General features: G+C 56.1%; 1 protein-coding gene across 1 annotated transcript in view; it reads right to left on the reverse strand.

The window, feature by feature from the left end:
• LOC101013562 (dynein heavy chain 17, axonemal) overlaps positions 1-25432 on the reverse strand; it is a 137317-nt gene that overhangs the window by 47487 nt on the left and 64398 nt on the right. The window contains exons 28-49 of the mRNA XM_031656976.1: positions 24298-24645; positions 24111-24202; positions 23557-23683; positions 22006-22158; positions 19011-19136; positions 18661-18768; positions 17803-17934; positions 17216-17376; positions 16282-16438; positions 14984-15088; positions 12170-12327; positions 11251-11389; positions 10885-11112; positions 10347-10484; positions 8940-9072; positions 7753-7880; positions 7003-7151; positions 2108-2390; positions 1844-2017; positions 1427-1634; positions 747-912; positions 402-440 (exon numbers count right to left, since the gene is read on the reverse strand). Of these exons, the coding sequence (XP_031512836.1) occupies positions 402-440; positions 747-912; positions 1427-1634; positions 1844-2017; positions 2108-2390; positions 7003-7151; positions 7753-7880; positions 8940-9072; positions 10347-10484; positions 10885-11112; positions 11251-11389; positions 12170-12327; positions 14984-15088; positions 16282-16438; positions 17216-17376; positions 17803-17934; positions 18661-18768; positions 19011-19136; positions 22006-22158; positions 23557-23683; positions 24111-24202; positions 24298-24645 (3452 nt within the window). The remainder of the gene's footprint in view (positions 1-401; positions 441-746; positions 913-1426; positions 1635-1843; positions 2018-2107; positions 2391-7002; positions 7152-7752; positions 7881-8939; positions 9073-10346; positions 10485-10884; positions 11113-11250; positions 11390-12169; positions 12328-14983; positions 15089-16281; positions 16439-17215; positions 17377-17802; positions 17935-18660; positions 18769-19010; positions 19137-22005; positions 22159-23556; positions 23684-24110; positions 24203-24297; positions 24646-25432) is intronic.

Here is a 25432-nt window from a genome sequence, read left to right on the forward strand (position 1 = left end):
AAAAAAAAAAAAAAAAAAAGAGAGACAACTGACCTGAATGTTCTCATCTTTCCAAGCTGCAAACCTAAATGTGCCACCCTCGGCTTCTTGGTGCCATTAGGAGAAAGTCTGCACTCTGTACTGAGGCCCTGGGATTCTGGCCGCAGCTGCCCTGGGTACCCTCTCCCTCTGGCTCTCACATTCCTGCCACACCGGGCCCTCCCTGGGCTCCTTCACCTGCCGCAAGGCCTTTACACGTGGCATTCTTTCCACCCAGAATGCTCTCCAAGGTCCCACAGCCAGGGCGACACAGCTTCCAGCTGAGCACTATCTCCCCAGGGGCATCTCTCTGCTGGGACTCTGAGGAACTGGGGGCTCCTCTGTGACTGTGCTGGGGGTTTTCCTCAGGGCTCTTCCTTTACCAGGTAATGTGCTTCTTCATCTCCCGGTGGGACAGACACCTTAGTGGAAGGGGATCCCCTCCACTGGGGCTCTAGGCCACAGCTATATGTTTGTGAAATGGGCGATGGATGAAACTGATACAACCTCTCCCCTGCCCTGGCCCTGCCTCAATGCCTTGTGGCCACACAAGCTTGGGGGCCCAGCTACGACCCGTGTCTCCCAACCCAGGTTGCAGCCCCGTCCCCATGGCCCCACACCAGTCTGGCCCTACTGCCCTGGGGCTCCACCTCTTCCTGCGCCCCTCCCTGGCCCCGCCCTCACTGCCCCGTGGCCATGCCCTTCCCCCGGGCCCCGCCCCATCTAACCAGTGCCGGTGGTCCATGTGCTGCCGGATGAGGGTGTGTGGGGCCACCGTCCCATACTTGTCCACCTCGGGCATGTTCATGTCGTCGATGAAGTAGATGAGCTTCTTAGTGCCTGGCGGCCCGTAGTTCCTCCCTGATTTCTTCTCCAGCGGCTTCTCCAGCACCCCTAGAGAGGGCAGAGGGCCAGCCGCCCACCTGAGTCTCCTGAGCCAGAGCCTGTTAGGTAGGGAGGGGCGTTACCTGCTCCCCTGGAGGACAGAAGATGGGACCTGGCTGGGATCCAACTTTACCAAATGCACCTGCCCTGAAAGTGGCCCTTGAGGGGGGCACCGGCTACAGCCCCAGGAATAAACAGAGCGATGAGAGGTGAAGGTGGCAGGAACCTTGCCCTCGTCACCTTTGGATCACCTCAGATTGGCTGAGACACTCCCGGGGGACCTGCTACCTCGACTGGCCATCAAACCCCCATCACCACGCCCACCGGGGAGCACCAGAAAGAGGGGTCCCGGCTGCTCCTCCTTTGTCTCCGACTCAGGAAGGAAAGGCTAGCGGGTGGGGCGTGGGAAGTGAGAAGGTGCAAAGTGGCTGGCGAGTGCCTGGGCCTGCAGTGAGAGGAGACAGCAGGGAATGGGGGCTGTGGGGTCAGCCGGGTAGGCAGGGTGTGACCAGACCAGCCTTACCCTGCAGCATGGCCGAGGTCGTGTAGAAGTTGAAGGGCACGGCCTGCACCAGGTAGTAGTCGGTGTTCAGGCTTTCCAGCTTGTCCCCCATCATCACCGACTTGCCCGTCCCCGCGTTCCCCACCAGCATCACTGGCCAGGACTTCTCCATGAGCAGGTCCATGAAGTAGCGGAGGCGGATGGTTTCCGTGGTGTGGACCAAAGAGGCCTGGGGGAGGTGGAGGGAGGGGAGGGAGGGGAGGAAGCTGTGACTCTCAGACACTTCTGTCTCCTGTTAGCGTGCAGGCCATGTTCTACTGAAAAGGTCCTACTGTTGAAAATCGGGCGTTTGGATGTTCTGTGCAGGCGTGTGGGGGGTGCTGCACAGATTCCTGCCTCTAACTTGCCAGTCAGTGGCCCTGCTTTGGGGACAGTTACCTGCAGTGGGACATCAGGATCCAGCTCAAAGGAGGGCACTTTATCTGTCCAGGGCAGGAATTTTTTTGTGTCGGGATCAATGTAGTAGTCGAAAATCGTTCCCTGCGAGGGGAACTTGATGGTCTTAAATTCATTGATCCACCATTTGCTGAACTCCACTCGATAATCTACAAGCTGTTGAGACACAGAAGTGAAAATCAGGGCCCAGCTCAGCGGGATGCCAAGAGACCCTGTGTGGGTGGCCAGGCCCCCGAGGTGCATCACCTGGTCCTGGAACATGGCCCCGCCGAAGGCCCAGAAGCAGGCGAACACGAAGTACAGCTCGTACAGCTCCTTGGGGGAGTCGGGGGGCACGGTCTTCTCTGTGAGCAGGCACTCCAGCAGGTACAGGATCATTTGGATCACCGTGATCTCCGGCACTGGTGTGATCTTCTTGAACCCAAAGCGCAGCTTGTCCAGGCACGTGGGTAGGTACTTGTCAAAGAGGATCATTAGGTTGGCCTTCTCCGACTGCACCTTGCGCCTCTCGATCCAGCTGCTCACCACCCTGGGGGTGACAGGAGGTGCCGATGACACGGCCACTGCTCTGGGTCTGCCAGTGTCCCTGCCTTGGTAAACGCCCCTCCTCACCTCCACCCAATTCTGCTGGGGCTGCCCTCAGGCTTGCCACGCCTGTATGGCAATGGGTCCAAAAGAGGGTGCCAGAGGGGCAAGTTGCAGGCCCTGTAAGGGTCGGAGGAGGGTGCCAGGATCGTGGGGGCTGTGCCCTCTCTGGGTTTGCTAGCTATGGGGGTGCTGTAGGTCTAGAACAGCTGGGAGCCGTTCTTGCTATCACAGGCGACGCACATACCAAGGGCTGGGGGATGGGAGAAGAACAGAAAAGGAGAAAGATCTCATGATGTCATCTCAGGGGCGGGAAGGTGGGGACAGGAAGTGGGTAGAAAGGAGAGACAAGGATAGGAGCGGGGATATTTCATTACATCATCTGGACTCCTGGATCCAGCCATGCCTGAAGCACCCCTTGGTGCTTTTTTTTTTAAGCTTCAGTTAGCTTGAGTTGAATTTGCCATGTTCAGTGTGAGTCCAAATCAATACAACCAGCAATCCTTGAAGAGCCACACCGGACTTTCAGCCACAGACACCTCTGGGTGGTTTGTGTGGAGGTGGCCCGCCATGGCGGTGAGGGGTGTGGACTCTGGGACCTGACTACCCAGGCTTGAGTTGGCTCTACCATGGCCAGCTGCTGCTTTGGCAAGTTACTGCACATGCCTGTGTCCCTGGTTTCTCATCTGTAAACATGGGTGATGTTTCCATGACCCTCATTTCCAAGGACTACATGGGCTGATATTTTTAAAGCTCAGAGAAGAGGGCCTGTCCAGGGTAAGTGTCGCCAAATCAGCGTCTGCTAAAAGCATCACTAGCGCCTGGCTCCCTTGAGTGCCAGTGAGCACAGCATGTGCATCATTTTCAGGATGCTCAGGGCCTAAGCAGGAAGCTCCTGTTAGCACACACAGCCAGCCTGCCCTACGTCAACCGACAGACAGCCCTCTTTAGACAGATGCTCACTCTTTTTTTTTTCGTCTTCTTCTGAGATGGAGTCTTGCTCTGTTGCCCAGGCTGTAGTGCAGTGGTGTGATCTCAGCTCACTGCAACCTCTGCCTCCTGGGTTCAAGTGATTCTCCTGTTTTGGCCTCCCAAGTAGCTGGGATTACAGGCACGCACCACCACGCCTGGCTAATTTTTGTATTTTTAGTAGAGATGGGGTTTCGCCACGTTGGCCAGGCTGGTCTTGAACTCCTGACTTTAGATGATCTGCCCACCTCAGCTTCCCAAAGTGCTGGGATTACAGACATGAGCCACTGTGCCCGGCCAGACACTCACTCTTCTGTGAGTGTGCTCTTGTCCTGGGACCTCCGCTCCTTCCTGAACCTCAATCACAACAGAGAACTGAGAGCTAAATGTCTTTGCTGTGCAGCACCCTGTATTATCCAGCGTAACAGAGGAAACCTTCATACGTCTCTACGCGAAGCAAGGTGTCTCCATGCCTGTCGCAGCTGAGAACTGAATTCCGAGTCCAGTTGGTCTTCAGTAGGGGAGACTGATTTGCAAATCTATGCAGAGGCTGTTGCTTTCTGCCTTCTACTTTGAAGATATTTGTGTCAAATTTGTGATGCTGCCTTGATAGGAGTCACTGAGTGCGTGCCGGCGCGTGCGCTGACTCTGATACGCACGGCACAGGCCCCAGGAGAAAGACGTGCTTGTGAGACAGGCCGACTTTCTTACGTCTGATCCTTATGGCTTCTTGCCCTGTCCCCACGGCCATCCTGGGTGTGTCGGGTGTCCCTGCTCCTGGCAGCTGCCTATAGGACGGCTGCTCCTGCTATCTAGGGACGCTGGGCCTGCTTCTCGTCCACTTCCATTCTCTCCTCTGCCAATCCTCAGGTCTCTTCCTCCTGCTTCCTCTAGGTCACTCCTTGGAGGCGTCCAATTCCTGCCTCGGTTCATGCTGGCTTTGCTTCTGGCTCCCTCTTCTCTGCTCCCATAGGGTGTCCCCCTGAGGACCCCACAATCCTGTCTTCTTCCTGTCCCCGTGTCTCAGCAGCTCCTACCTGGGCTTCGTTTCAGTTCCCGGGACATTGTCTTTGCCTACGCTGGAAACTCCCACACATGGTGCAGTGGGTAGGAATGGTGGCCCTGCGAAAGAACGTCCACCCAGAACCCAGAATGCACCCTGGTTTGGAGAAAGGGCATCTGCAGATGTAATCAAGGATCTTGAGACAAGATCATCCTGGATTTCGGGTGGACCCTGAATCCAATGGCCGTGTCTTTATAAGCAGCGAGAAATTTGGACACAGACACGCGGAGAAGGCCACGTGTGTGGCAAGGAGATGGGAGGGGTGTGTCCATAAGCTGAGGGACGCCAAGGACTGCCGGGAGCCCCCAGGAGCTGGGAGAGAGGCCTGGGACAGGTTCTCCCTCAGAGCCTCAGAGGGAACCAGCAATGCCTACTCCTTGATCACTGCCTACTCAAGCACAGACTTCTGGCCTCCAGCGCTGGGAGAGGATGTCTGTTGTTTGAAGCTGCCCCATTAGTGATCGTTGTTTGAGCAGCTGGAGGACGCTGTGTAAGCGGCAAGTGTTGCTGGAGAAGCCGGCACAGAGGCACCCAGGCTCAGCAGCTCCCGGCCCTGTCTCCAAAGGGAACATTTCACTTGATGTCCCTCTCAAACCCTGGCCACGCTGTGTTGCCTGCCTCCCGGCAGAGGGTCTCGCTTCCCACGCACAGAGCGAAGAAGTGCATCAGCATGAACTCCAGAAACTTAATTTTCTTTGCCTATAGACTTACGTGCACCTGGAAACAGCCATGCCTGCATCCCATGGTCAAACATCATTCTTGTCTTGACAAACACTGCAAACCTTCGTTCCTCTTGTTCCAGCCCTACCCTCCGGCACTCAAAGGCAGGACTGGCCTCACTTCTAGAGCCTCCTGAGGGCTCCTCCATAACTCATTGCCATCTGCCTCTGCCCTCAACACGCCCTGAAGCTGTTCTCCCTGAGCGATGGAGGTGTACCTGGTTCCCAAATGCAATGGGAACTCTTCTGTCCTTGGCTTGACTCTGGGTGCCATCCTGCTGAGCCTGCTCCCTCCTGAAGCTTTTGTCGCTGGGTGTCTGGGATGACGTGTCCTGGGTTCCCTTGTGCCTTTGGTTTGTTCCTCCTCTGAATCTCTCACAGATTCCTCTTCCTCCCCAACAGTGCTGGCTTTTCTCAGAAAGCCAACTTCTCTCATTCCTCTCTACATCTTTCCTGGAGAGCCCAGCTCCTCAGCATGGAATATCCTGGGGTTGGACTCACATGGCAGGTGTGCAAAGTACTGGGCAGGTGGGTGTATGGATGAGTGGGTGGGTGGCTGAATAGATGGGTAGGTGGGTGAATGGATGGGTGGGGCGGGTGAATGGATGGGTGGTGGTGGTGGTGGGTGGGTGAGTGGGTGGTGGTGGAGGCGGGGTAGGTGGTGGTGGATGGGTGGATGGGTGGGTAGGCGGGTGAGTGGGTGGGTGGAGGTGGGTGAGTGGATGGGTAGGTGGGTGAGTGGATGGGTGGATGGGTGGATGGGGGAGTGGATGGGTGGATGGGTGGTGGTGTGGATGGGTGAGTGGGCGGGTGGATGGGTGAGAGTGGCGGAGTGGATGGAGTGGCCAGGTAGATGGGCTAGGCGGGTAGGCGGGTAAAGTACAGGCCCGGGTGGATGGGTGTGTGGGTGAGTGGGTGTGTGGGTGTGTGGGTGAGTGGATGGGTGGCTGGGTGGGCGAGCGGATGGGTGGGCGGGCGGATGGGTGGGCGGGCGGATAGGCGGGTGGATGAACTGTGACCTCCAGCCAAGACACTCCTCTGAAGCCTCTTACCCCAGTAATGCCCCACTGGGATTTCTGCCTAAGTCCATGCAGGACATTTGCACAAAACTCTCATTTCTATGTCCCCAGAAAATCCCTTACTCTGTCAATCACTAGCCATGTGTCCAAGCCCAAAAATATGCCTCTGGAATCAATATCAAGTCTTCCATTTCTCCGGATTTCAGATATCTCTTAAACCCATCCCTTCCTCTCCCATCCCCAGTGGCCCCCGTCCTGCTGGCAAGACCGGCTGCTTTTCCTCATCACATTGGAAAGCGCCGTTTGCACCTTAGCCCAGCATCAGCACCTTCCCGCCAGAGGCAGCCTCCCCCTTTATGCTCTGGCCAGGAGAACCTGACCACTGCCCATCTGGGAACACCCCACTCCCCGCCATGTCTGGTGAGTCTGTTTTCATCCCCGAGAGGCAGCCTGACCCTTCAGACGGCAGCCCAAACTTCAGTCACCTGGGAAGACTTCCTACCTCCATGGAGGCCAAGACCTCCCTTCCCACACCAGCCCTTGTTCCCCGGCACTTTGTGCAAATGTCCGTTTGCTCAGCCGCCCTGCCTCGTGTCACTGTGGATTTATACCATTTATTCCTGGGTCTGTCTCTCGCCCCTTCACTGCTGCGGCCCTGGTGCCCGGTAAGGGCCTGGTACACAGTTTGTTACATGAATGATGAATGAATATGCAACTCTGAAACAGGCCAACAACTTTGTCTTTCCCCGCCAAGGTTTGGAACAGGAAAGCCAGAGCCCCACTCACGGGTTCCATCCCAGGTCGGCTGGGTTGATGTAGAGGATGCCGGCTCTGGAGACGGTGGCTGGGGTGGCCGTCCTCAGGTGGCTGATTTCAAACACCAGCCTCATGGTGCGGTTCAGTGGGATCCGCTCATTGCTGGCCAGGGTGAGGACCTAGGAGGGGGACAGCAGCCCGTGGGGTCCTGCGGCGACACCTGCCATCCCAGTAGTGTTCCGGGGTGGGGGTCCTCGGAGCAAACCTCCAAACAAGGAGGAGAGGCTCAGGCCAGCTCTGCCACCCCTGGCCCGCAGCCCTAGTCCCTTGGCCCAGGGCTTCTCTGCCCTCCCTGACTCCAGCAGCCTCTAGACACTCACACCGGGGAGGGCTGCAGCATGGAGTCACGGCTGCTTTCTCAAACCGTCATGCCTCCCCATCCTGGGAAGTCTTGTGTTCCCTTCTGCATCCAACTGAGGAGCATTTTTAGAAAAATGGCTTCTAGACAATTCTAAATAACCATTTCTGCTCCCCAGGCCTTTACCCTGAACCCATCCTGCTGCTACAATGTAAGGTGAGGTGCATGCAGAACCACAGCACATGTGACCAAGTCCCGCGACAAGGCGCCCCTCACTCATAGCTCCCTGTGGAGCTCCAGACACGCCCCCTGCCCCAAGCCCTGCATGCAGGGCCTGAGTGCTGCATAGGCGCCTCCCTGTGAGACCCCGTTGTCCCTCTGCCTTGGGCGACCTCGGGGGTTAGAGTCCAGGGCCTGCGAACCTTGTTGTCATCCATGACGGTGTTGAGAGACTCGATCCACATGGGGTCTATGTCCCCGTCAAGGATGATCCACTTGGGGCCGTCATGGGTGATGTTGGCCAGGTCTCGCATGATGGTGGAGAACAGGCCTGGGGGAGGCGGGTGGTGTAACCCCGGGCCCTTCACTCTGGCCCCATTCCAGTCCCCACCGGTCCTGACCCTGGCCTCTCTCTCGGAGGTGGCCTGTCCCCTACTTCAGAGGGATAGCAGAGGCCCTCGGGCATGAGGTGCCCGGGGCTCCCTGCCCTCCCTTCTCTGTGACCTCGCTTCTACATGCCCTCTCCATGCCTGGGGCCCTGCCTGCCCTCCTCCGACCCTGTGCCCTCCCTGTTAGCCCCTCTTTGCAGCCCTGGCTGGTTCAGTTTTTCCAGGCTCAACACCCCACGGGGCGCAGCACCTGTGCACCCAGCTCTGTCCATCTGTCCACTCATGCTCAGCAGAGGTCTGTGGAGCACACGTCATGCGTCAGGCATGGAATGGGGCGAGGTGGGGGCTGGGGGTACAGAGCTTGCCTTCTAGCAGGGGAAGTGAACTGTACATGCAGAAGGCAGCGAAGGGGGACAGGGAAAGCGGGTCAGGGGTAGGGCCACTTCTGATGGGTAGTGTATGGGGGACAGGCTAGGCAGAGCCCTCGCCTAGGCTCCTGGTCAGGACCACCCCGCTCCCGCTGACACCTCCTCAGCTCTCACGGCTCCTTTCTGCAGCCCACTCTCCAACATCCCGAGTTCCTTTCATCAAGTGCAAACCTGGGCATGCCACTTCCCAGGGGAAGCTCCTCCCCAGAGCCCACTGACTGAGGCAAGGGCTCCCCGGGCAGCCTCTAGCCTGCACATCTGGGCTCCCATGCACTCCGCATGGGTCACACCCATCCTTGCTCTGGCTTCTCCCCTTGGCCTGCCCAGGGCAGGCCTGCAGTCCTCACTGTCCCAGCTCCTGTGGCCCCCATCCCTTACCCCTCAGCCCAGGTGCCACGTGCCCACTGCTCCCCATAAACTCTGTCACCATGGTGCCACCATTGCAGGCCACGTGCCTGTGCACCCCACCCTAGCCTGGGGAGGCTGGCCTTGCACATGGGAACGGCTCAGCACACGCTCACTGCACTGGACTGGGTGAGCCCCTGCAGCCCGTCCCGGGACCACCCTCGTTACCATCTTTCCATTCCCTGGTTGCTGGGTTGATGATGCCAAAGAGCTCGTCGCAGGTGACGGCCTTGGGGTCCAGGTCCACGGCAACTGGCTTCCTCTTCAGGTTCTGATAGGTCTTGTTGAGGGATTTGAGGACCTGGCGAAGGTGTGGGTCACTCACATGTGACTCCATGTTCCTGGCACATCCTGCCCCACTAACCCCAGGACCGTGGGTGGGTCTAGATGCCTTTTTTTTTTTTTTTTTTTTCCTGAGATGGAGTTTCACTTGTCATCCAGGCTGGAGTGCAGTGGTGTGATCTCAGCTCACTGCAACCTCTGCCTCAGGGTTCAAGTGATTCTCCTGCCTCAGCCTCCCGAGTAGATGGGACTACAAGTGCCTGCCACCATGTCCAACTAGTTTTTGTATTTTTAGTAGAGACGGGGTTTCGCCATGTTGGCCAGGCTGGTCTTGAACTCTTGACCTCAGGCGATCAGCCCGCCTCGGTCTCCCAAAGTGTCGTGATTACAGGCGTGAGCCGCCGCGCCCGGCCCTGGATGCCTTTTATGAACCACGAGGCTGAACCCTTCTCTGGATCAGGTTTGCTTTGGGGGCATGTAGGTGAGTTTACACCCCCCAATCATGACCGAGGTGAAGGTGGCCTGGGTGACGGGAAGCTAACTGTCCCCTGTGTCTGCAGCCTGTGGAGAGCTGCTTGCCCTAGACTGTGCGAGGCTCTGAAAACACTCACATTACTTCCTTCCTCATGGTACAAGTAATACGCACACACTGAAAAACCATCTAGGAAAACTCCCCATAATCCTCCATTCAGGGAAAATGAGCTTTAAAGATGCAGTTGAGGACATTTCCTGTATGTGTATGTCCGAGTTCCTTTTTAGGAAACTGGGTTCATGCAGCCTCTGCCTTTTAAAACATCGCTTGGGGTGAGCTTTCCCGTGTGGCTGGCGTTGGGAGTGCTCTTAAACAATAGTAGAAGAGCCCAGCCTGTGGGCCTCTGGCTGGACACTTGGCTGGCATGGAATTTTCCACGTCACAGACATCAGTCACATCCGCCACTACCCTCCGCATGTCACCACACTCCAGGCCATGGCAGGGGACAGGAGGGCGATGGGTCGGGCTGACCACAGGGACAGGGAGACAAGTGACTGACGTCAAGGAGAGAAGAGCAGGAAGACAAGGAGGAACAGGGAGGGAGGCCTCACCCAGGGATCAGGGACCAGGGGCTGTGGCCACTCCTCCCCTCCTCCTCGGCCTCCAGCTTCCTCCCTGGCCCATGACTCAGGCCGGAGGGCTCCCGGGATGTACTGGGTTGGGGTCTCCGGGGTGGCGGGGAGTGATGGAGGGCTGACCCTTCACCCCAGCCCTCCCCCACCATGCCAGATCCCTGCAGGGTCCCTGCAGGGGTGACGCACCTGAGATTTGCCGCTGCCCGCGTTCCCGATGACGAACACCGAATGGCGGACCTGCAGCAGCTCCTCCAGCTGCACCACCTTCAGCACGAAGCTGTCCTCCGCCTGCAGCTTGAGCTCCACGATGCTCTGCTTGATGATCTGGGGAGACACGGATGAGGCTGGGTGAGGAACTGAAGCAGCCTTTCTTCTCACTGGGAGGCTGGGGGCTTCTTGCCCTCTGGCAGGCGGCCTTGCTCTCCAACGCACATGCCTTTGCAAGTTCTGCTGTCCATGTTGAGAGCTCACATAGCTCCACTGCGACCTTGTGCAGGGGATCGGTTTGCCCGAAGTCCCCCAACCCCAGTTGAGAGACTGACCTCCCCCAGCACGGAGAGAGTGGGGCTGGCCAGGGCCACAGAGACAGCTGTGGCTCAGAGGTCTCTCTCTAGCGCCAGGAAACGTGTGTGTGACACGGGTCCCCACCTGTCCAACATCAGCGGGAAGGAAGCCCCAGCCAGGCAGGCTTCCCCAGACAGACCCGAGGTCCGGTAGTACCAACCTTTTCAAAATTCAGGTCTCGTTTCCGAGGCACGTCCAGAGCCGGGAAGAGGTCCCCGATCAGTCCCATGAACACGGGCAGGTCATCGGTCACGATCTTGGGGATGTTGAAGTCCCTCAGCGCCCGCATCAGCACCTGGTCCTCCGCCCGGCTGGGGTCGCCCCTCTTCAGGGAGCCGGCCACCACCAGCACAGACTTGATGGCTCTCAGGCCCCAGTCGTAATGATCCTGCGGGCAGTGGGCACAGGGGGGCAGACGTGGGCTCACCTTCCCACGGCCAGCAGGCAGGTCCGGAAGCCAACCCTGGCTGCTGCCTGCACCTCAGCCTCCCCCCCGCACCCGTCACGAGCTCCAGGACACACACACCTGCTTCGAGAGCAGCTCCTTGCACAAGGTGTACAGGGTGATGAACTTCCTGGCCAGAAGGCGGGCTTCCAGAAAGCCCTCGGCCACCAGCATAATCTCGCATATCAGTTCGAAGTCGGGGACGACCATGGCACAGGGCCTGGGGGGGTCAGCGGCGTCCGTGGGCTTCTGCCCACTCCCTCCCCCACCTACACCCCCGCCTGTCCCTCTTCACCTAGGAGAACACACCGTGCCTGCCGGGTGGACCACAGCAGTGTTGAACCTTTGGGCCCTGGAACCAGGCTCCTAGCCCGCCTGCTCCCTGCTTCCCTCCTCCTTCCACATCCTCTGCTGGGTGCACCTTCAGGCCCCTCCTCTGAGAGCCACCCCAGTCCCTGAACCCTGCCTTCCATCGCTGTGTCCCAGGTGGGGTCCTCCTACCTGGGGGGAAGACAGAGTGCTTTCTAGAAGGCCCTCGCCTGCCTCATCTTGGGAGTTTTTTGTTTGTTTGTTTTTGAGACAGTTTCGCTCTTGTTGCCCAGGCTGGAGTTGCAATGGCACCATCCCGGCTCACTGCAACCTCCGCCTCCCGGATTCAAGCGATTCTCCTGCCTCAGCCTCAGCCCCCCCGAGTAGCTGCGATTACAGGCATGCACCACCATACCCAGGTAATTTTTGTATTTTTAGTAGGGACGGGGTTTCACCATCTTGACCGGGCTGGTCTCAAACTCCTGACCTCAGGTGATCCACCCTCCTCGGCCACCCAAAGTGCTGAGATTACAGGAGTGAGTTACTGCGCCCGGCCATCTTGGGAGCTTTTGATGACTTTTTCCCTCCCCAGCTTGCCCCCTACCCCTCCCCTCTGCCCACTCCTTGGCACTGGGACGCTGCTGTGGCTGGCCTGGCTTACCACGGTGTCACTTTCACCAGGACCATGTACCTGAATAAGGCTTTTAGGTTCTCAGGCAGCTCTGTGCGTCCAGCGTACCCAGGGTTCATGGTGATGAAGATACCGACAGTGGGAATGAGGCCTATGATCTCTCCCAGGAAATTGAATGTTTTTTTCTTGGCCCGAATTGCATCCTGGACACATTTTACCTGCACATTTGGAGACAGACATGTTAGCATGGAAATGGCCAGCTTCCACAGGCCAGAGGGGCCTTCATGTATGTTACAGCATGAGGCTGTGAATTTTCAGGGGCTTCCTAGTTTCTTTTTAAAATTAAGCCTTTTATTTTTGAGAAAGTTGTAGACTCACATGTCGTGCAGGAAATAATACAGAGGGCCAGGCACAGTGGCTCACGCCTGTAATCCCAGCACTTTGGGAGGCTGAGGCTGGAGGATGATTTGAGCCCAGCCTGGTCAACATAGCAAGACCCCATCTCAACAAAAAATACAAAAGACGGGGATTAGGGGAAGAAAAAAAATACAAAGATAATTCTGCATACTCTTTGCCCCATGTTCCCTGATGGGAGCATCTTACCTAATGACAGTGCCAGTCACAGCGGGGTGGGGGGGGGGGGGGGCGACACTGAGGCAAGCATTGCTGTCACCTCAGGGACCCCTGTCCCCTCTGATAGCCATACCCACTTTCCTCTTGCCCGCTTCCCTCCCTTTGACCCCTGGCAACCGTGTCCTTCGTTTCTGTGATTTGGCCATTTCACGGATGTTATATAAGTGGAATTGTATCGTACACCATCTTCCCAGATGGACTTTTATCACTCAGCAGAATTCTCCGGAGATGCACCCAGGCTGTTGCAGGAACCGGTAAGTATTTCAAGACCTCGTTCCTGCTGAGCAGGGTTCCGCTCCCAGCCCTTTTCTGTCCTGTTACGACTTTGGCAATGATCTGTCAGAGGACTGGTTAGTGGCCACCTCCGTATCAGACAGTCTTGAAGGCCACCTGTCAGCTACGAGGTTAAACCTAGAGCTTCAGGGGCTGTTGCTTGAGGTCTCTGGAAACCTGCAGAAGGCAGCTGTGGCTCTCCAAGTCGCCACTTGAGGGAGCCCAATACTCGCGGTAAAGCTGCTCCCAGCACCTGCCTTTCCCTGTCTTCCCCACAAGAGCCAAGTCCTGGTGCCCTGGTGATCCCAGACACCCCCATGCCTAGTCTGCTGAGCGTGCAGCTCGCCCCCTGGCAGGGCTGGGGCCCTTCAGAACGGCACTGCTTCCGCCTAGGCCAAGCCTCTCCTGCGGTCTCCATCGGAGCCCGTGAACATTCAGTGCCCAGAGTAGGGGCTACATCAATATCCTGGGGTTTGTTCATGGACTTCGGAGGTGCTCAGCAACTGTGCTCCTGCGCTGCGGGTGAGGGAGAGGGTCCCCATGGCAACAGCCAGCACTGCCCATGGGTTGGGGTCCCCATTCTCTTGGCCACGTGGCCTCTGGCCCTGGGTCTGGGGAATGACTGGGGCAGAGGGAGCATAAGGAGAGGAGGAAGCAGCCACCCCCGGCCACCTCTAATCCCACAGGCAGATCTGTGTCACCAACGCCGTTTTACAGATTAGAAGGTGGAGGCGCAGGGAGTCCACATCACTGCCAAGCCGAGAGTCAGGGGTTAAGTTGCTGTATAAAGCAGGCTCTTGGCCGGGCACAATGGCTCACACCTGTAATCCCAGCAGTTTGGGAGGCCGAGGTGGGCGGATCACCTGAGGTCGGGAGTTCAAGACCAGCCTGACCAACATAGAGAAACCCCATCTCTACTAAAAATACAAAATTAGCCGGGCTGGTGATGCATGCCTGTAATTCCAGCTACTGAGGAGGCGGAGGCAGAGGTTCGGTGAGCCAAGATCGCACAATTGCACTCCAGCCTGGGTAATAAGAGTAAAACTCCGTCTCAAAAAAACCCAACCAACCAACCAACCAAACATAAACAAACAAACAAATAAAGTGGGCTTTCCACTCAGCTTGCGGGGCTTGAGCAGCCCAGGCGGCATTCACACGTCCACACCCTACACGCTCCTGGTCTATCTTGGGGTGGGAGGACCTTGACACCCTCAACGCCCTGACTTGCATTTCCTTTTGGAAGAGCACAACTGTTCCAGGCCGCTAGGTCGGCCTCCGCTTACCTTAGCCCAGGGCTTGTCAACCCCGGCAGGCATCAGGATCACCTAAGGCATTTGTTTAAAATGCAGAAATGCTAATCCTAACAAGTGGGGACCGTGCTGGAGATTTTAACAAGCATGGCCCAGGCCACTCCCCACTCCCAGGTCCCTGTGCCCATGTCGCCGCAGCCACCCCGCTGCACGCTCTGTGCCACGGCATGGTTGTTTCCAAAATACACGAGCACATTTCCTCCCTCCTCCTCTTCCTCCTTTCTTTCCTGCCATTCCCTTTCAGCACCTCCTATGCCCAGCTCCGCTGATAGTCACAAAGCACTTTGTCCTTCTTTCCTAAGCAAAATTAATTATTCTCCCACCTGTATTTCCACCTGGAATCCCTAACGAGGGGGCTCAGAGAAGCACATTTAAGTTCTAAGCCTCGCATATTTTCTCAGCCCTTTTCTTTCTTGCATGGAGAGGAGAGGGAGCATGCTACCATACATGTAACCTGTAATCTGATTCTGTTTTCAATCTGTATGCCTAACCAGGCTGCGGGACCCTGCAGGGCAGGGGATCACTGGCACCACACCACCCTTCAGTGCTTGGAACATTGCAGAGAGGCAAGGAGGGTCTATCTGGCATGTGAGGTCATAGGAAAGCTGACGAGCCAGTTACCCGATGTGACCCCGAGGCCGCAGGCAGGGGACTTTACCTGCACAGCAATCACAGACAAGACTTCCACCGAGATGCGATTAAACTCATCAAAGCAACCCCAGGCTCCCGTCTGGGCCAGGCCCTTGTAGATATTTCCACAGGACTGGAAAGGGCGAGAGGGAGAAATGAAGAGCTGGGAGGGTGGCAGGGAGGGCAGGCGCTGCAGGGGCCTCCCCCTGCCTCTTCAGCTGTGTTCTCTGCCCACAGCTCGCTCAGGCCCCGGTGCACTGGGGCCTTCCGCAGGCCAGCAGGCAGGTCAGCTTACTGCCCAGGGTAACACCGTGGAGGGCTAGGTACCAGGAAGAGCCCATCCTTTCACCCTTGACCCCCAGAGCTCCCAGACCCCAGGATGGAGGCTTCCTGGAGTCCCTAACAAGGGGGCTCAGAGAAGCACATTTTGAGTTCTAAGGGCGTGTTTTCTCAGCCCTTTTCTTTCCTGCACGGAGAGGAGAGGGAGTCCTCTGAGGTGCGATGGGGGCACGGCGAGCAGGCCAGAGGCTTTTCCTCAAGGCATCTGTGTCCCTCTAGGACCCACCTGGGCATCAAGAGGGCTCTTCCCATCTACACCTGGGATTCCAGGTGGATGATAAGCCCCTTCTAGGGAGATCCAACGTCAGATTTCACTTTTCTAAAATCCAGGAGGTGGATGTGGACTGCATGGCCTTGACAGTGAACAGCGGCTGCTGGCCCCATCCTCAACCTCCGGAGGGGTCTCCCAGATTGTGGAGCTCGGATCCAAGCCGGGGAGGGGAGACCCACTGCAGGCCTAGGGTCCAAAACTCAGGGATCCATCTCCCTTACCTCCTGCTCTTGCAAGAGGCTGCTGCAGCCTGGAGCTCCAAGGTATCCCCTCCCCTGCCTGGCCTTCTGTGAACTGATGATGTCCTGTGCAGGCTCTGATGACTGACGGGACCGGGACCGTCCCCTGCTCTCCTCCCAAACCCACCTGGACACTGCTTGTACCCCAACCCATGCTGAACCATGAGGGAGGTGCTCACCCCTGTGCAGAGTCCCCAGTTCCGGGGCAATCTTACAACTGAAGCTGAGAGAGGGTCACCTCCAGGGCGGGGCCTGGGGCAGGACATTTGGGGCTGCGTCTGTCCACCTGGGAGTCTCTCCAGAAAGACCACCTGAGGGGGATGCCACCAGCAAGTGGGGGCCCTGGCGCCTCCTCCCCAGTGTCATTCAGAGGTATCCCGAGACCTGGAGCTCACTGCGGGGCCTCGGAGGTCAGGGTGCTAGGATCTGCTTCTACGTGGGGACTCTGGGTCCCTCCTCCGGACTCTGGCCGCGTACCTTGTAGTCCATCTGCTCGGAGCAGTTGAAGACGTAGACCATGGTGCCCAGGGCTCTGCCCAGGTCCTTGGTTGTCTCAGTCTTGCCGGTCCCAGCGGGGCCAGCGGGGGCTCCGCCCATGATGAGATGGAGGGACTGGGTCAGGGTGATGTAGCACCTGCAAATGACTGCAGGTAAGCACGTGTGCCAGTGACCCCACGGCCTCCCTGCTTTTATTTTTATTTTTTTGAGACAGAATCTCTGTCACCTAGACTGGAGTGCAGTGGTACAATCTTGACTCATAGCAACCTCTGCCTCCGGGGTTCAAATGATTCTCATGCCTCAGCCTCCCAAGTAGCTGGGACTACAGGCGCCCACCACCATGCCCAGCTAATTTTTGTATTTTCAGTAGAGACGGGGTTTCACCATGTTGGCCAGGCTGGTCTCGAACTCCTGACCTCCGGTGATCCACCCGCCTCGGCCTCCCAAAGTGCTGGGATTACAGGCGTGAGCCACTGCGCCCAGCCACCACTTTCTCTTTCATTGCAGTTATTACACTTGCTCGGCCCCAGGAGACACATTGGAAGAGGACAGAAAACCTTCAGCTGTGACAAAGGAACCACCACCGTGGGGCGGAGGCAGCCCAGGTGCCTTTCCCACCTGCAGCATTCGGGGAGGTGGGCACTGCTACGAAGACCAGAGTCTGCTCGTGAGGGTCCATAAAACATGACCCCAACTCAGCAGGCCCACAGAGGGGTGGAAGAACTCTCCCAAGGTCACACAGCCAGTGCTGGAACAAGGACACGGTGGGAGAACTGAATGTGAACACACGTCCACCTGACGTAAATGCCCGGTCCCTCCAGCCTCCACAGCTGACATCCAAGTGGGACAGTTCCAAGAATCTTGGGAAAGGGACCCAAGGGCACCATGTGATTGACTCAGGGACAGGCCTCACCTGTCGGTGAGCGGGGTGATGACCAGCCGCGGCGTGTTGCCCAGATACTCGTAGGAATACTGGATTTGGGCATCGCAGATGTTGGCAAAGCAGTGTCGCTTCTCTTCATCCCAGCGATGCCGGAGCTGGGCCTGCCAGGTGAAGGCCTGAGAACTCTCCACCTGCAGGATGAGCCGGAGCTCTTGTTGTCAAGCGGAATGCAAGAGCTGGGGCTGGCTGAGGAAGGCCAGCATGCCTCCAAGACTGGCCCCCCCCCCCCCCCCGGCCCCGGCCGCCCCCCCCCCCCCCACCCCCCCCCCCCCCCCCCCGTCTTTCCCCCTCCAGCGCCCACGTCCAACTGTATGGCCGCCCTCAGTGGAATCTCGCTACGGAATGGCACTTCCAATGGGCGGGCACCGCTCCTCTGACCACTATGTGTGGCTCACCAGGGGTGAGTCCGGGCAAGGGGGGTAGGAGGCAGCCGCAGCCAGCAACAGAGCCAGTGCCCCAGCAAGAGGAAGTCGCAGGGTCTGGAGTCCCTGAATGCACTGCCCTGAACCCAGTGTCCCCTTGCCCTTCACCAGGTCCCTGGGATGGGGCACTCGTGCCTTGGCCATGATCATTTTGGCCACCACGTCCCGCGCGTGCACATCGATGGTGCAGATGGTCATGATCTTCATCCTGTCGCCAGCGTTGAGGTTCCCAATGAGCAGCGTGATGAGTGCATTCAGCTGGCTAATCTGCGGGGGACAGGTGCTTTCACTGAGATGCCACGGATGCCCATGTGCACTGGGGGGTCTTGTGGCTGGGTGCCCGCAGCTGCATAGGGAACACTGCCATGGTCTTGTTTACAGTAAGGAAAAACAGGAGCGCCCTCGGTAGGCCCCAGCCAGGCACTGGTTTCACTGTGATGCGGCCCTGATGGGACACCTTGGAGTCGCTAGCACGGACGTAGTAGAAGGAAATTCAAGGCCATGAAAGAGAGTGGATAAGAAGCAAAAACAGCTGACTTTAACACCATCCAGCGAGTCTGTATATTTTTTCATATAAATCAATTACACACACACAGTGTAGCAGGTTGCATAAGGGAACGTTGACAGTATCATGCTTGAATTGTGGAATTACAGGTAAATTCTCCTTCTTTTAAAGATGATCTTTAGTTTCTGTATTTCTAATCAAGGACTTTTTTTTTTTTTTTTTTAAAGACTCGCAGTAGCATTTGATGATTTTGAGGTGAGAAATCAAAGTACGTATTTCTGAAGGTGTCTGTTACCCGTGGGGAGAGGTGCCTAGGGCTGCAGTGCGTGGCTGTTATTTGGCCTGTGGAAATGGCGGTTTCGTGGGGCTCAGCCTCTAACAAGAAGGTGCTGCTGGTACTCACCTGGCAGGTTTCAGACGGGCACATGGGGCCATGCACCTGCTTTTTAAACAAGTTTTAAAAACATAACTAAACGCTAGTAACACACCTGTTTTTTGTTATAATCTTTGATGGCGTTTTCATAGCCTTCCTCCAGCCTGGCAAATGCCAGGCCCACCTCGGTCGTCCACCAGATCTGGGTGCAAGTCAGGGCCACCTGAAAGTAGATGCCCCCCATTGCCCACGCAGTGAGCGATCGCTAGCACCCGCTAACACAGAAGTTCCTGCTGAAAGCTTAGACGGTTTTCCAGGGGACCACAGTTCACAGGGGAGCCCATGAACGCAGAGAAACTTGCCCCTTATCCCAGCCACGAGGCACGGCTGAGCCCCCGCCCGCCTCAGACCTGGGCCGGGTTATTTCAGCCACGAGGCACTACCGAGTCCCCGCCCGCCTCAGACCTGGGCGGAGTAGTCCAGGATCCACTGCTCCCTCGGCTTCTCTTCGTAGGTCACCACGGCCTCTGGGATTTCGTGCCGGAGGGTGGAGCACATTCGGTCCAGCACTCGATTCAGCCACACTTCCACCTGGGGACAGGAGCCACGGTGACCAAATACAGCCATGTGTGCCTGCCTCTAGTTCCAGTAATTTGCTTTGTTGTAAAGAAAAACGTTTGTTGGCCGGGCGTGGTGCCTCACGCCTGTAATCCCAGCACTTTGGGAGGCTGAGGCAGGCGGATCACGAGGTCAGGAGATTGAGACCATCCTGGCTAACACAGTGAAACCTCATCTCTACTAAAAATGCAAAAAATTAGCTGGGCGTGGTGGCGGGCGCCTGTAGTCCCAGCTACTTCGGAGGCTGAGGCAGGAGAATCACTTGAACCCGGGAGGCGGAGCTTGCAGTGAGCCGAGATTGCATCACTGCACTCCAGCCTGGGCGACTGAGCGAGAGAACCCGACACAAAAAAAAAAAAAAAAAAAAAAAAAAAAAGAAAAACGTTTGTCATCATCTTCATCCCAGGGGCAGACGTGTCAAGGATTTTACAGAGCTGTAACAGTGACACACCTTTTTTTTTTTTAAGACGGAGTCTTGCTCTGTCGCCCAGGCTGGAGTGCAGTGGCACGATCTTGGCTCATTGCAAGCTCCACCTCCCAGGTTCACACCATTCTCCTGCCTCAGCCTCCTGAGTAGCTGGGATTACAGGCGCCTGCCACCACGCCCGGATGATTTTTTTTGGTATTTTTTAGTAGAGATGGGGTTTCACTGTGTTAGCCAGGATAGTCTCGATCTCCTGACCTCATAATCCGCCCACCTTGGCCTCCCAAAGTGCTGGGATTACAGGCTTGAGCCACTGCGCCCGGCCGCACCTTTTGTTTTTAAATTGAGATAGGGTCTCGCTCTGCTGCCCCGGGCTGCCGTGCGGTGGTGCAGTCACGGCTCACTGTAGCCTCCACTTATGGGCTCAAGTGATGCCTCCACCTCAGCCTCTCAGGCAGCTGGGACTACAGGTGTGCACCACCACACCCGGCTAGTCAAAGACTCACTTTAAAAATGTGGCTGGGGGCTGGGCGCAGTGGCTCACGTCTGTAATTCCAGCACTTTGGGAGACTGAGGTGGGTGGATCATCTGAGGTCAGGAGTTCAAAACCAGCCTGGCCAACATGGTGAAACCCCATCTCTACTAAAAATACAAAAATTAGCCGGGTATGATGGCAGGCGCCTGTAATCCTAGCTACTCTGGAGGCTTAGACAGGAGAATCACTTGAACCTGAGAAGTGGAGGTTGCAGTGAGCCAAGATTGTGCCACTGCACTCCAGCCTGGGTGATAAGAGTGAAACTCTGTCTCAAAAACAAACAAACAAATAAACAAAAAACATACCCACAAGTAACTGCTACTGGGAGAAAAAAACCCTCAAGAGGATATGAAGGTAGATTCTTTTTTTTTTTTTTTTTTTTTTGAGACGGAGTCTCGCTCTGTCGCCCAGGCTGGAGTGCAGTGGCCGGATCTCAGCTCACTGCAAACTCCGCCTCCCGGGTTCACGCCATTCTCCTGCCTCAGCCTCCCGAGTAGCTGGGACTACAGGCGCCCGCCACCTCGCCCGGCTAGTTTTTTGTATTTTTTTAATAGAGACGGGGTTTCACCGGGTTAGCCAGGATGGTCTCGATCTCCTGACCTCGTGATCCGCCCGTCTCGGCCTCCCAAAGTGCTGGGATTACAGGCTTGAGCCACCGCGCCCGGCCGGTAGATTCTTTTTTTGGAGATGAATTTTTTGGAGACTAAGTCTCGCTCTATTACCCAGACTGGAGTGTAGTGGCGTGATCTCGGCTCACTGCAACCTCTGTCTCCCAGATTCAAATGATTCTTATGCCTCAGCTTCCCGAGTACCTGGGACTACAGGTGTGTGACACCACACCTGGTTAATTTTTGTATTTTTAGTAGAGACCGTTTCGCCATGTTGGCCAGGCTTGTCTTGAACTCCTGACCTCAGATGATCTGCCCACCTCGACCTCCCAAAGTGCTGGGATTACAGGCGTGAGCCACCGTGCCCGGCCAGATTTTTCCTGTTAGCTGTAAGTACGGTGCAGGCGGGCCTCACTGTGGTCTGCAGTTCTGTTTGTAAGGCGTAAGCCCAGGAAGCGAATCTGGACAGACGCTGTCACTGCCCCACCCACCCCATCCATGTAGAGCAGGCCACGTGTGTGCCGTGTTCAGAAAACCTGAGAAAACCTCAGGTTTTCTCGAGATTTTTTTTTTCCCTACAGCTGATTTACCTCTGCCTTGTATTTTCCTCAGGCTGATGTTAAAATGGTTTCTATTGCTTGATCAATAACTGGGTAATGAGACGGGGGAGGGGGCAGGCCGGAAGTCTTCTGATGGCAGAAGGAGCCCACCCTGAGCCGGGGGACACGCTTGCTGGGAAGGAAGAGGCTGCGGGGACCACTCTGAGCGGTGGGCAGCGCAGCCGATTATTTTGGACAGGCGTTGGGAATTGGTGGTTCAGAGATGTGCAGCCCCCTTCAAAGCAGTCCCTTTGGCAGGTGATAAAAAAGGATTCAATGACATTAACAGGGCCTTTTTTTTTTTTTTTGAGACGGAGTCTCACTCTGTCACCCAGGCTGGAGTGCAGTAGCATGATCTTGGCTCACTGCAACCTCTGCCTCTCGGGTTCAAGCGATTCTCCTGCCTCAGTCTCCCGAACAGGGCTTTTCTCCCATCCTTTCCCTTCCCCTTTCTCCCAAAGGATACACTCGTGCTATATGGGTAAGGCTGTGCTAGAAATTCTATAAAGAGGTCAGTCCCTTAAGGGTTTTCTAGAGAGGCAGAGGAGAGGAGCAGGGGCGGGCTGGCAGCTGCACAGGGTGGTGGTTCTCCGAACGTCGCTGTCTGAGGGCATGTGCCCCAGACACAGCTGCGCCCTTGTCCTGGGTTCCCTGTGTGGCATGCCCACACACTCACCTGCCCCGAGAGGTCACAGTCCTGATCAAAATCCATGTACTCGTCCTCCTTGCTGTACATTCCCAGGCCCACCTTGAGAGGTTTGTCATTGGCATCGAGCTGGAACTTTAGTTTACACAGGCTATCGAAGAGTTTGGACAGGTGGCGGCTCACCTGGGTGGAGGGGAAAAGCCGGAATTATGCAACGGGGGATTTGAAAGGCACGTGCATGGCTCAGGCTTTCCGTGGGTGGTCTTAGGCATTGTTCTTTTTGGAATATACGCCCCGTCTTTGATCAACGTTAACTAAACATGGCTAACTCAACAAAAGGAACCAGCAAAGACTGCTCTGAGTCAGGACACGGAAACCAGACCAGGAACCGCAGTCCTTCTAAGCCAAATATCCATTCTGGGAGATTTCTTTTCGGCCGGGCACGGTGGCTCACACCTGTAATCCCAGCACTTTGCGAGGCCGAGGCAGGTGGATCACATGAGGTCAGGAGTTTGAGACCAGCCTGACCAACATGGAGAAGCCCCATCTCTACTAAAAATACAAAATTAGTTGGGCGTGGTGGCGCATGCCTATAATCCCAGCTACTTGGGAGGTTGAGGCAGGAGAATCACTTGAACCTGGGAGGTGGAGGTTGTGGTGAGCCTTTGCACTCCAGCCTGGGCAACAAGAACCAAACTCCATCTCAAAAAAGATTTCTTCTTTTTGAGAAGGTTCTGTCCCAGGTTCCAAGCCACACACTCAGTCTATTCTTGCATATCCCTTCTTCTTGGGTATCCTCTAACCTCTTCCTGTGTATCCTCTAACCTTATGGTCAAAATAAAATACAGGCACTTTCCCTTCACCTAATTTTTTTTTTTTTTTTTTGAGACAGATTCTCGCTCTGTCACCCAGGCTGGAGTGCAGTGGAGTGATCTTGGCTCACTGCAACCTCTGCCTCTCAGGCTCAAGCAATTCTCATGCCGCAGCCTCCTGAGTAGCTGGGATTACAGGTGCGTGCCACCATGCCTGGTTATTTTTTGTATTTTTAGTAGAAATGGGGTTTCACCATGTTGACCAGGCTGGTCTCAAACTCCCGACCTCAAGTGATCTGCCTGCCTGGGCCTCCCAAAGTGCTGGGATTACAGGTGTGAGCCACTGAGCCCGACCTCTTTTCTCTTTTAGAAGAGCCTGAAGGAGGCACCTGTTCCTTGCTCTTGGGACCCTGAAATTTACTAGCTGATTGGAGGATGACCCAATGAGAGGTGTGCCTTTCGGAAACAGTGTCTTACCAGGCCTCTGGCATATGACCCATTTTCTAGAAGGGGAAAATGAGGTAGAGAGAGGCAAATTAACTTCTCCAAAGCCGGGCCAAGTGCAGAGCACGATGTGAGATGAGTCCCGCCACGTTTCTGCCATGACTGGGGACCCCAGGAGAGTTTCTGGTGCAGAGGGCCTCCTGGAGATGATAGAGCGTGTCCAGGGACACTGTTACCCCATCCTAGGGCAGTTCAGGTAGAGGTGCCCGCCTGGGGTCTGCCATGATGTTGGCTTAAACTCCAGAATGCAGGGGGCCCCGCCTACCTCCACGGGATCATTGCCATTGGAGAGAATGTCCAGGAGGTCAGCCGAGGAGACAAAATAGAACCTGGGGAAAGCCAGTCTCTTCGTCTCTAAATACTCTGACAAAGCTTTTTCACACATGGCCAAGCTGGGAGGAAGGAAGGAGAGGAGGCCGGTGACCCCACTCTGTAGGGATGTCTGCCGCCCACCCTATCGGCGCAGGGAACTGGTCATCCTGGAGATGCCTGGATTGCTGTTCACAGACCCGGTTTAATTCAGAACCTCCTACCAGAGGCTCTCATTTCTTTGCCATCCCCTGATCTTGTGGGCACTCCTAGGCAGGAGGGAGCCTCATTTATTCTCTGGGTCACTGCTTCCTTCAAGGCCAAGGCATTGTGTGGCAGGATGAGGCCGTGGAGCTCGTGCTCCCCAGGGAAAGGGAATAGATTAACCCAGGACCCGTGGTTTTGCCCTGTGCTGGCCAGCGGGCTGCACAAGACTTAGGTTCCCTCAGACTTAAGACTCAGGGAATCAGCACCACTGACTCCCCTGGTCTGGACAGGTGTGAGCCCCACCTCTTCTTCAGGGCCTCCAGTTTATCGTAGAGGCCGGGTTTGCTGGTAGCTTCCACCACGTTGGGTGTTTTTACTGCATCTTCCATCAAGGCCTGGGAAGAGAAGGGGATCGCCAAGGCGTTAGGGACCCCGTTTTGTCCAACACGGTCATTTCTGAAATGCGTGGGAGCCACCGGGCTGGGCTCACCTTGAACTCCTGGTCGATGTCATCGAAGCGCTGGGAGTCCTCCGGGAGCTGGGCGCGGATGTCTTCGGAGCCAATGAAGATGCTCTCCAGGTGGCTCCAGGTTCGCTGGACCTCAAACCAGATGGAGATGACAGAGTCCGCCATGGACAGCTTCTGCTGCCAGCTCGTCACCTCCTTCAGGAAGTGGGCCAGGTACTTGGACGTCATCAGGTTCTGCAGCTGTACCTGGTTGTCCTCCAGCGTCTCCACCAGCACCTCGCTGGACTTGAGCATCATGGTGCCCGTCCGCGGGTGCGGCTCGTGCTCGAATTCCATCATGCTCCAGGTACTGTCCAGGGCTTTCAGCACCTTTTGGGGGAAGAGAAAAATAAGGTCACTGAGCATTTGGCCTGCAAAGCTCAGGCAGGACCCAGAGTTCCCAGGACGTAGACTGAAGCTTCATGATCAGAAAGCAAAAAGACTCAAACCAACGTATTCACAGGAGCCAAAGGCAGATCCAACCCGAAACTTCGTACCCCGATAACGGATGAATGTGATGTCTGTCCACACAATGGAACATAAGCCACTAAAGGAATGAGGTACAGACACCTGCCACAACGCGGATAAACCTGAAGACCTTAGGCTGAAAGAAGCCACACGCACAGACCACACAGCACATGTGAAGGAGTTCAGAATGTGCCACCCCAAAATATGCCATCCTGCAATTGATGATTTCGAGTCAGAGGCACTTGAAGGGCAGCAGATGCAGGAATCTCTGAGCCTCATGCTGTTCCTGGGAAGCAGGAGATGCAATTCCCAGGTGAATGATGCTCTTCTGATACCAGAATGAAATGATCATTCTCATCACAAGGATGGGAAGTCGAGGCGGAAAGAATCCTGTCCGCTCAGAACTTGTTAGAATAGCTCTCGCCTTCCAGCCTCTCACACAGATTACTTTTCTACAACCTCCTCTTTCTGCAACTCAGTACTTAAGTGTTCAACACTAACTACGTTAGAGTCAGGAAGTCTTCCTTTCCTCCCGTAAAACAGAAAACTTGGATTAAATAATTTGCATACTTTTCTCCTCTTGATCTGTCTTACGTCAATTGAATTCTCAGACCCAGCTGGGAAAAACTCTAAAAGCATAGAGTGAAAG

Source organism: Papio anubis, chromosome 17, assembly GCF_008728515.1.
Source record: "Papio anubis isolate 15944 chromosome 17, Panubis1.0, whole genome shotgun sequence".
In the NCBI taxonomy this organism is placed as follows: Eukaryota; Metazoa; Chordata; class Mammalia; order Primates; family Cercopithecidae; genus Papio; species Papio anubis.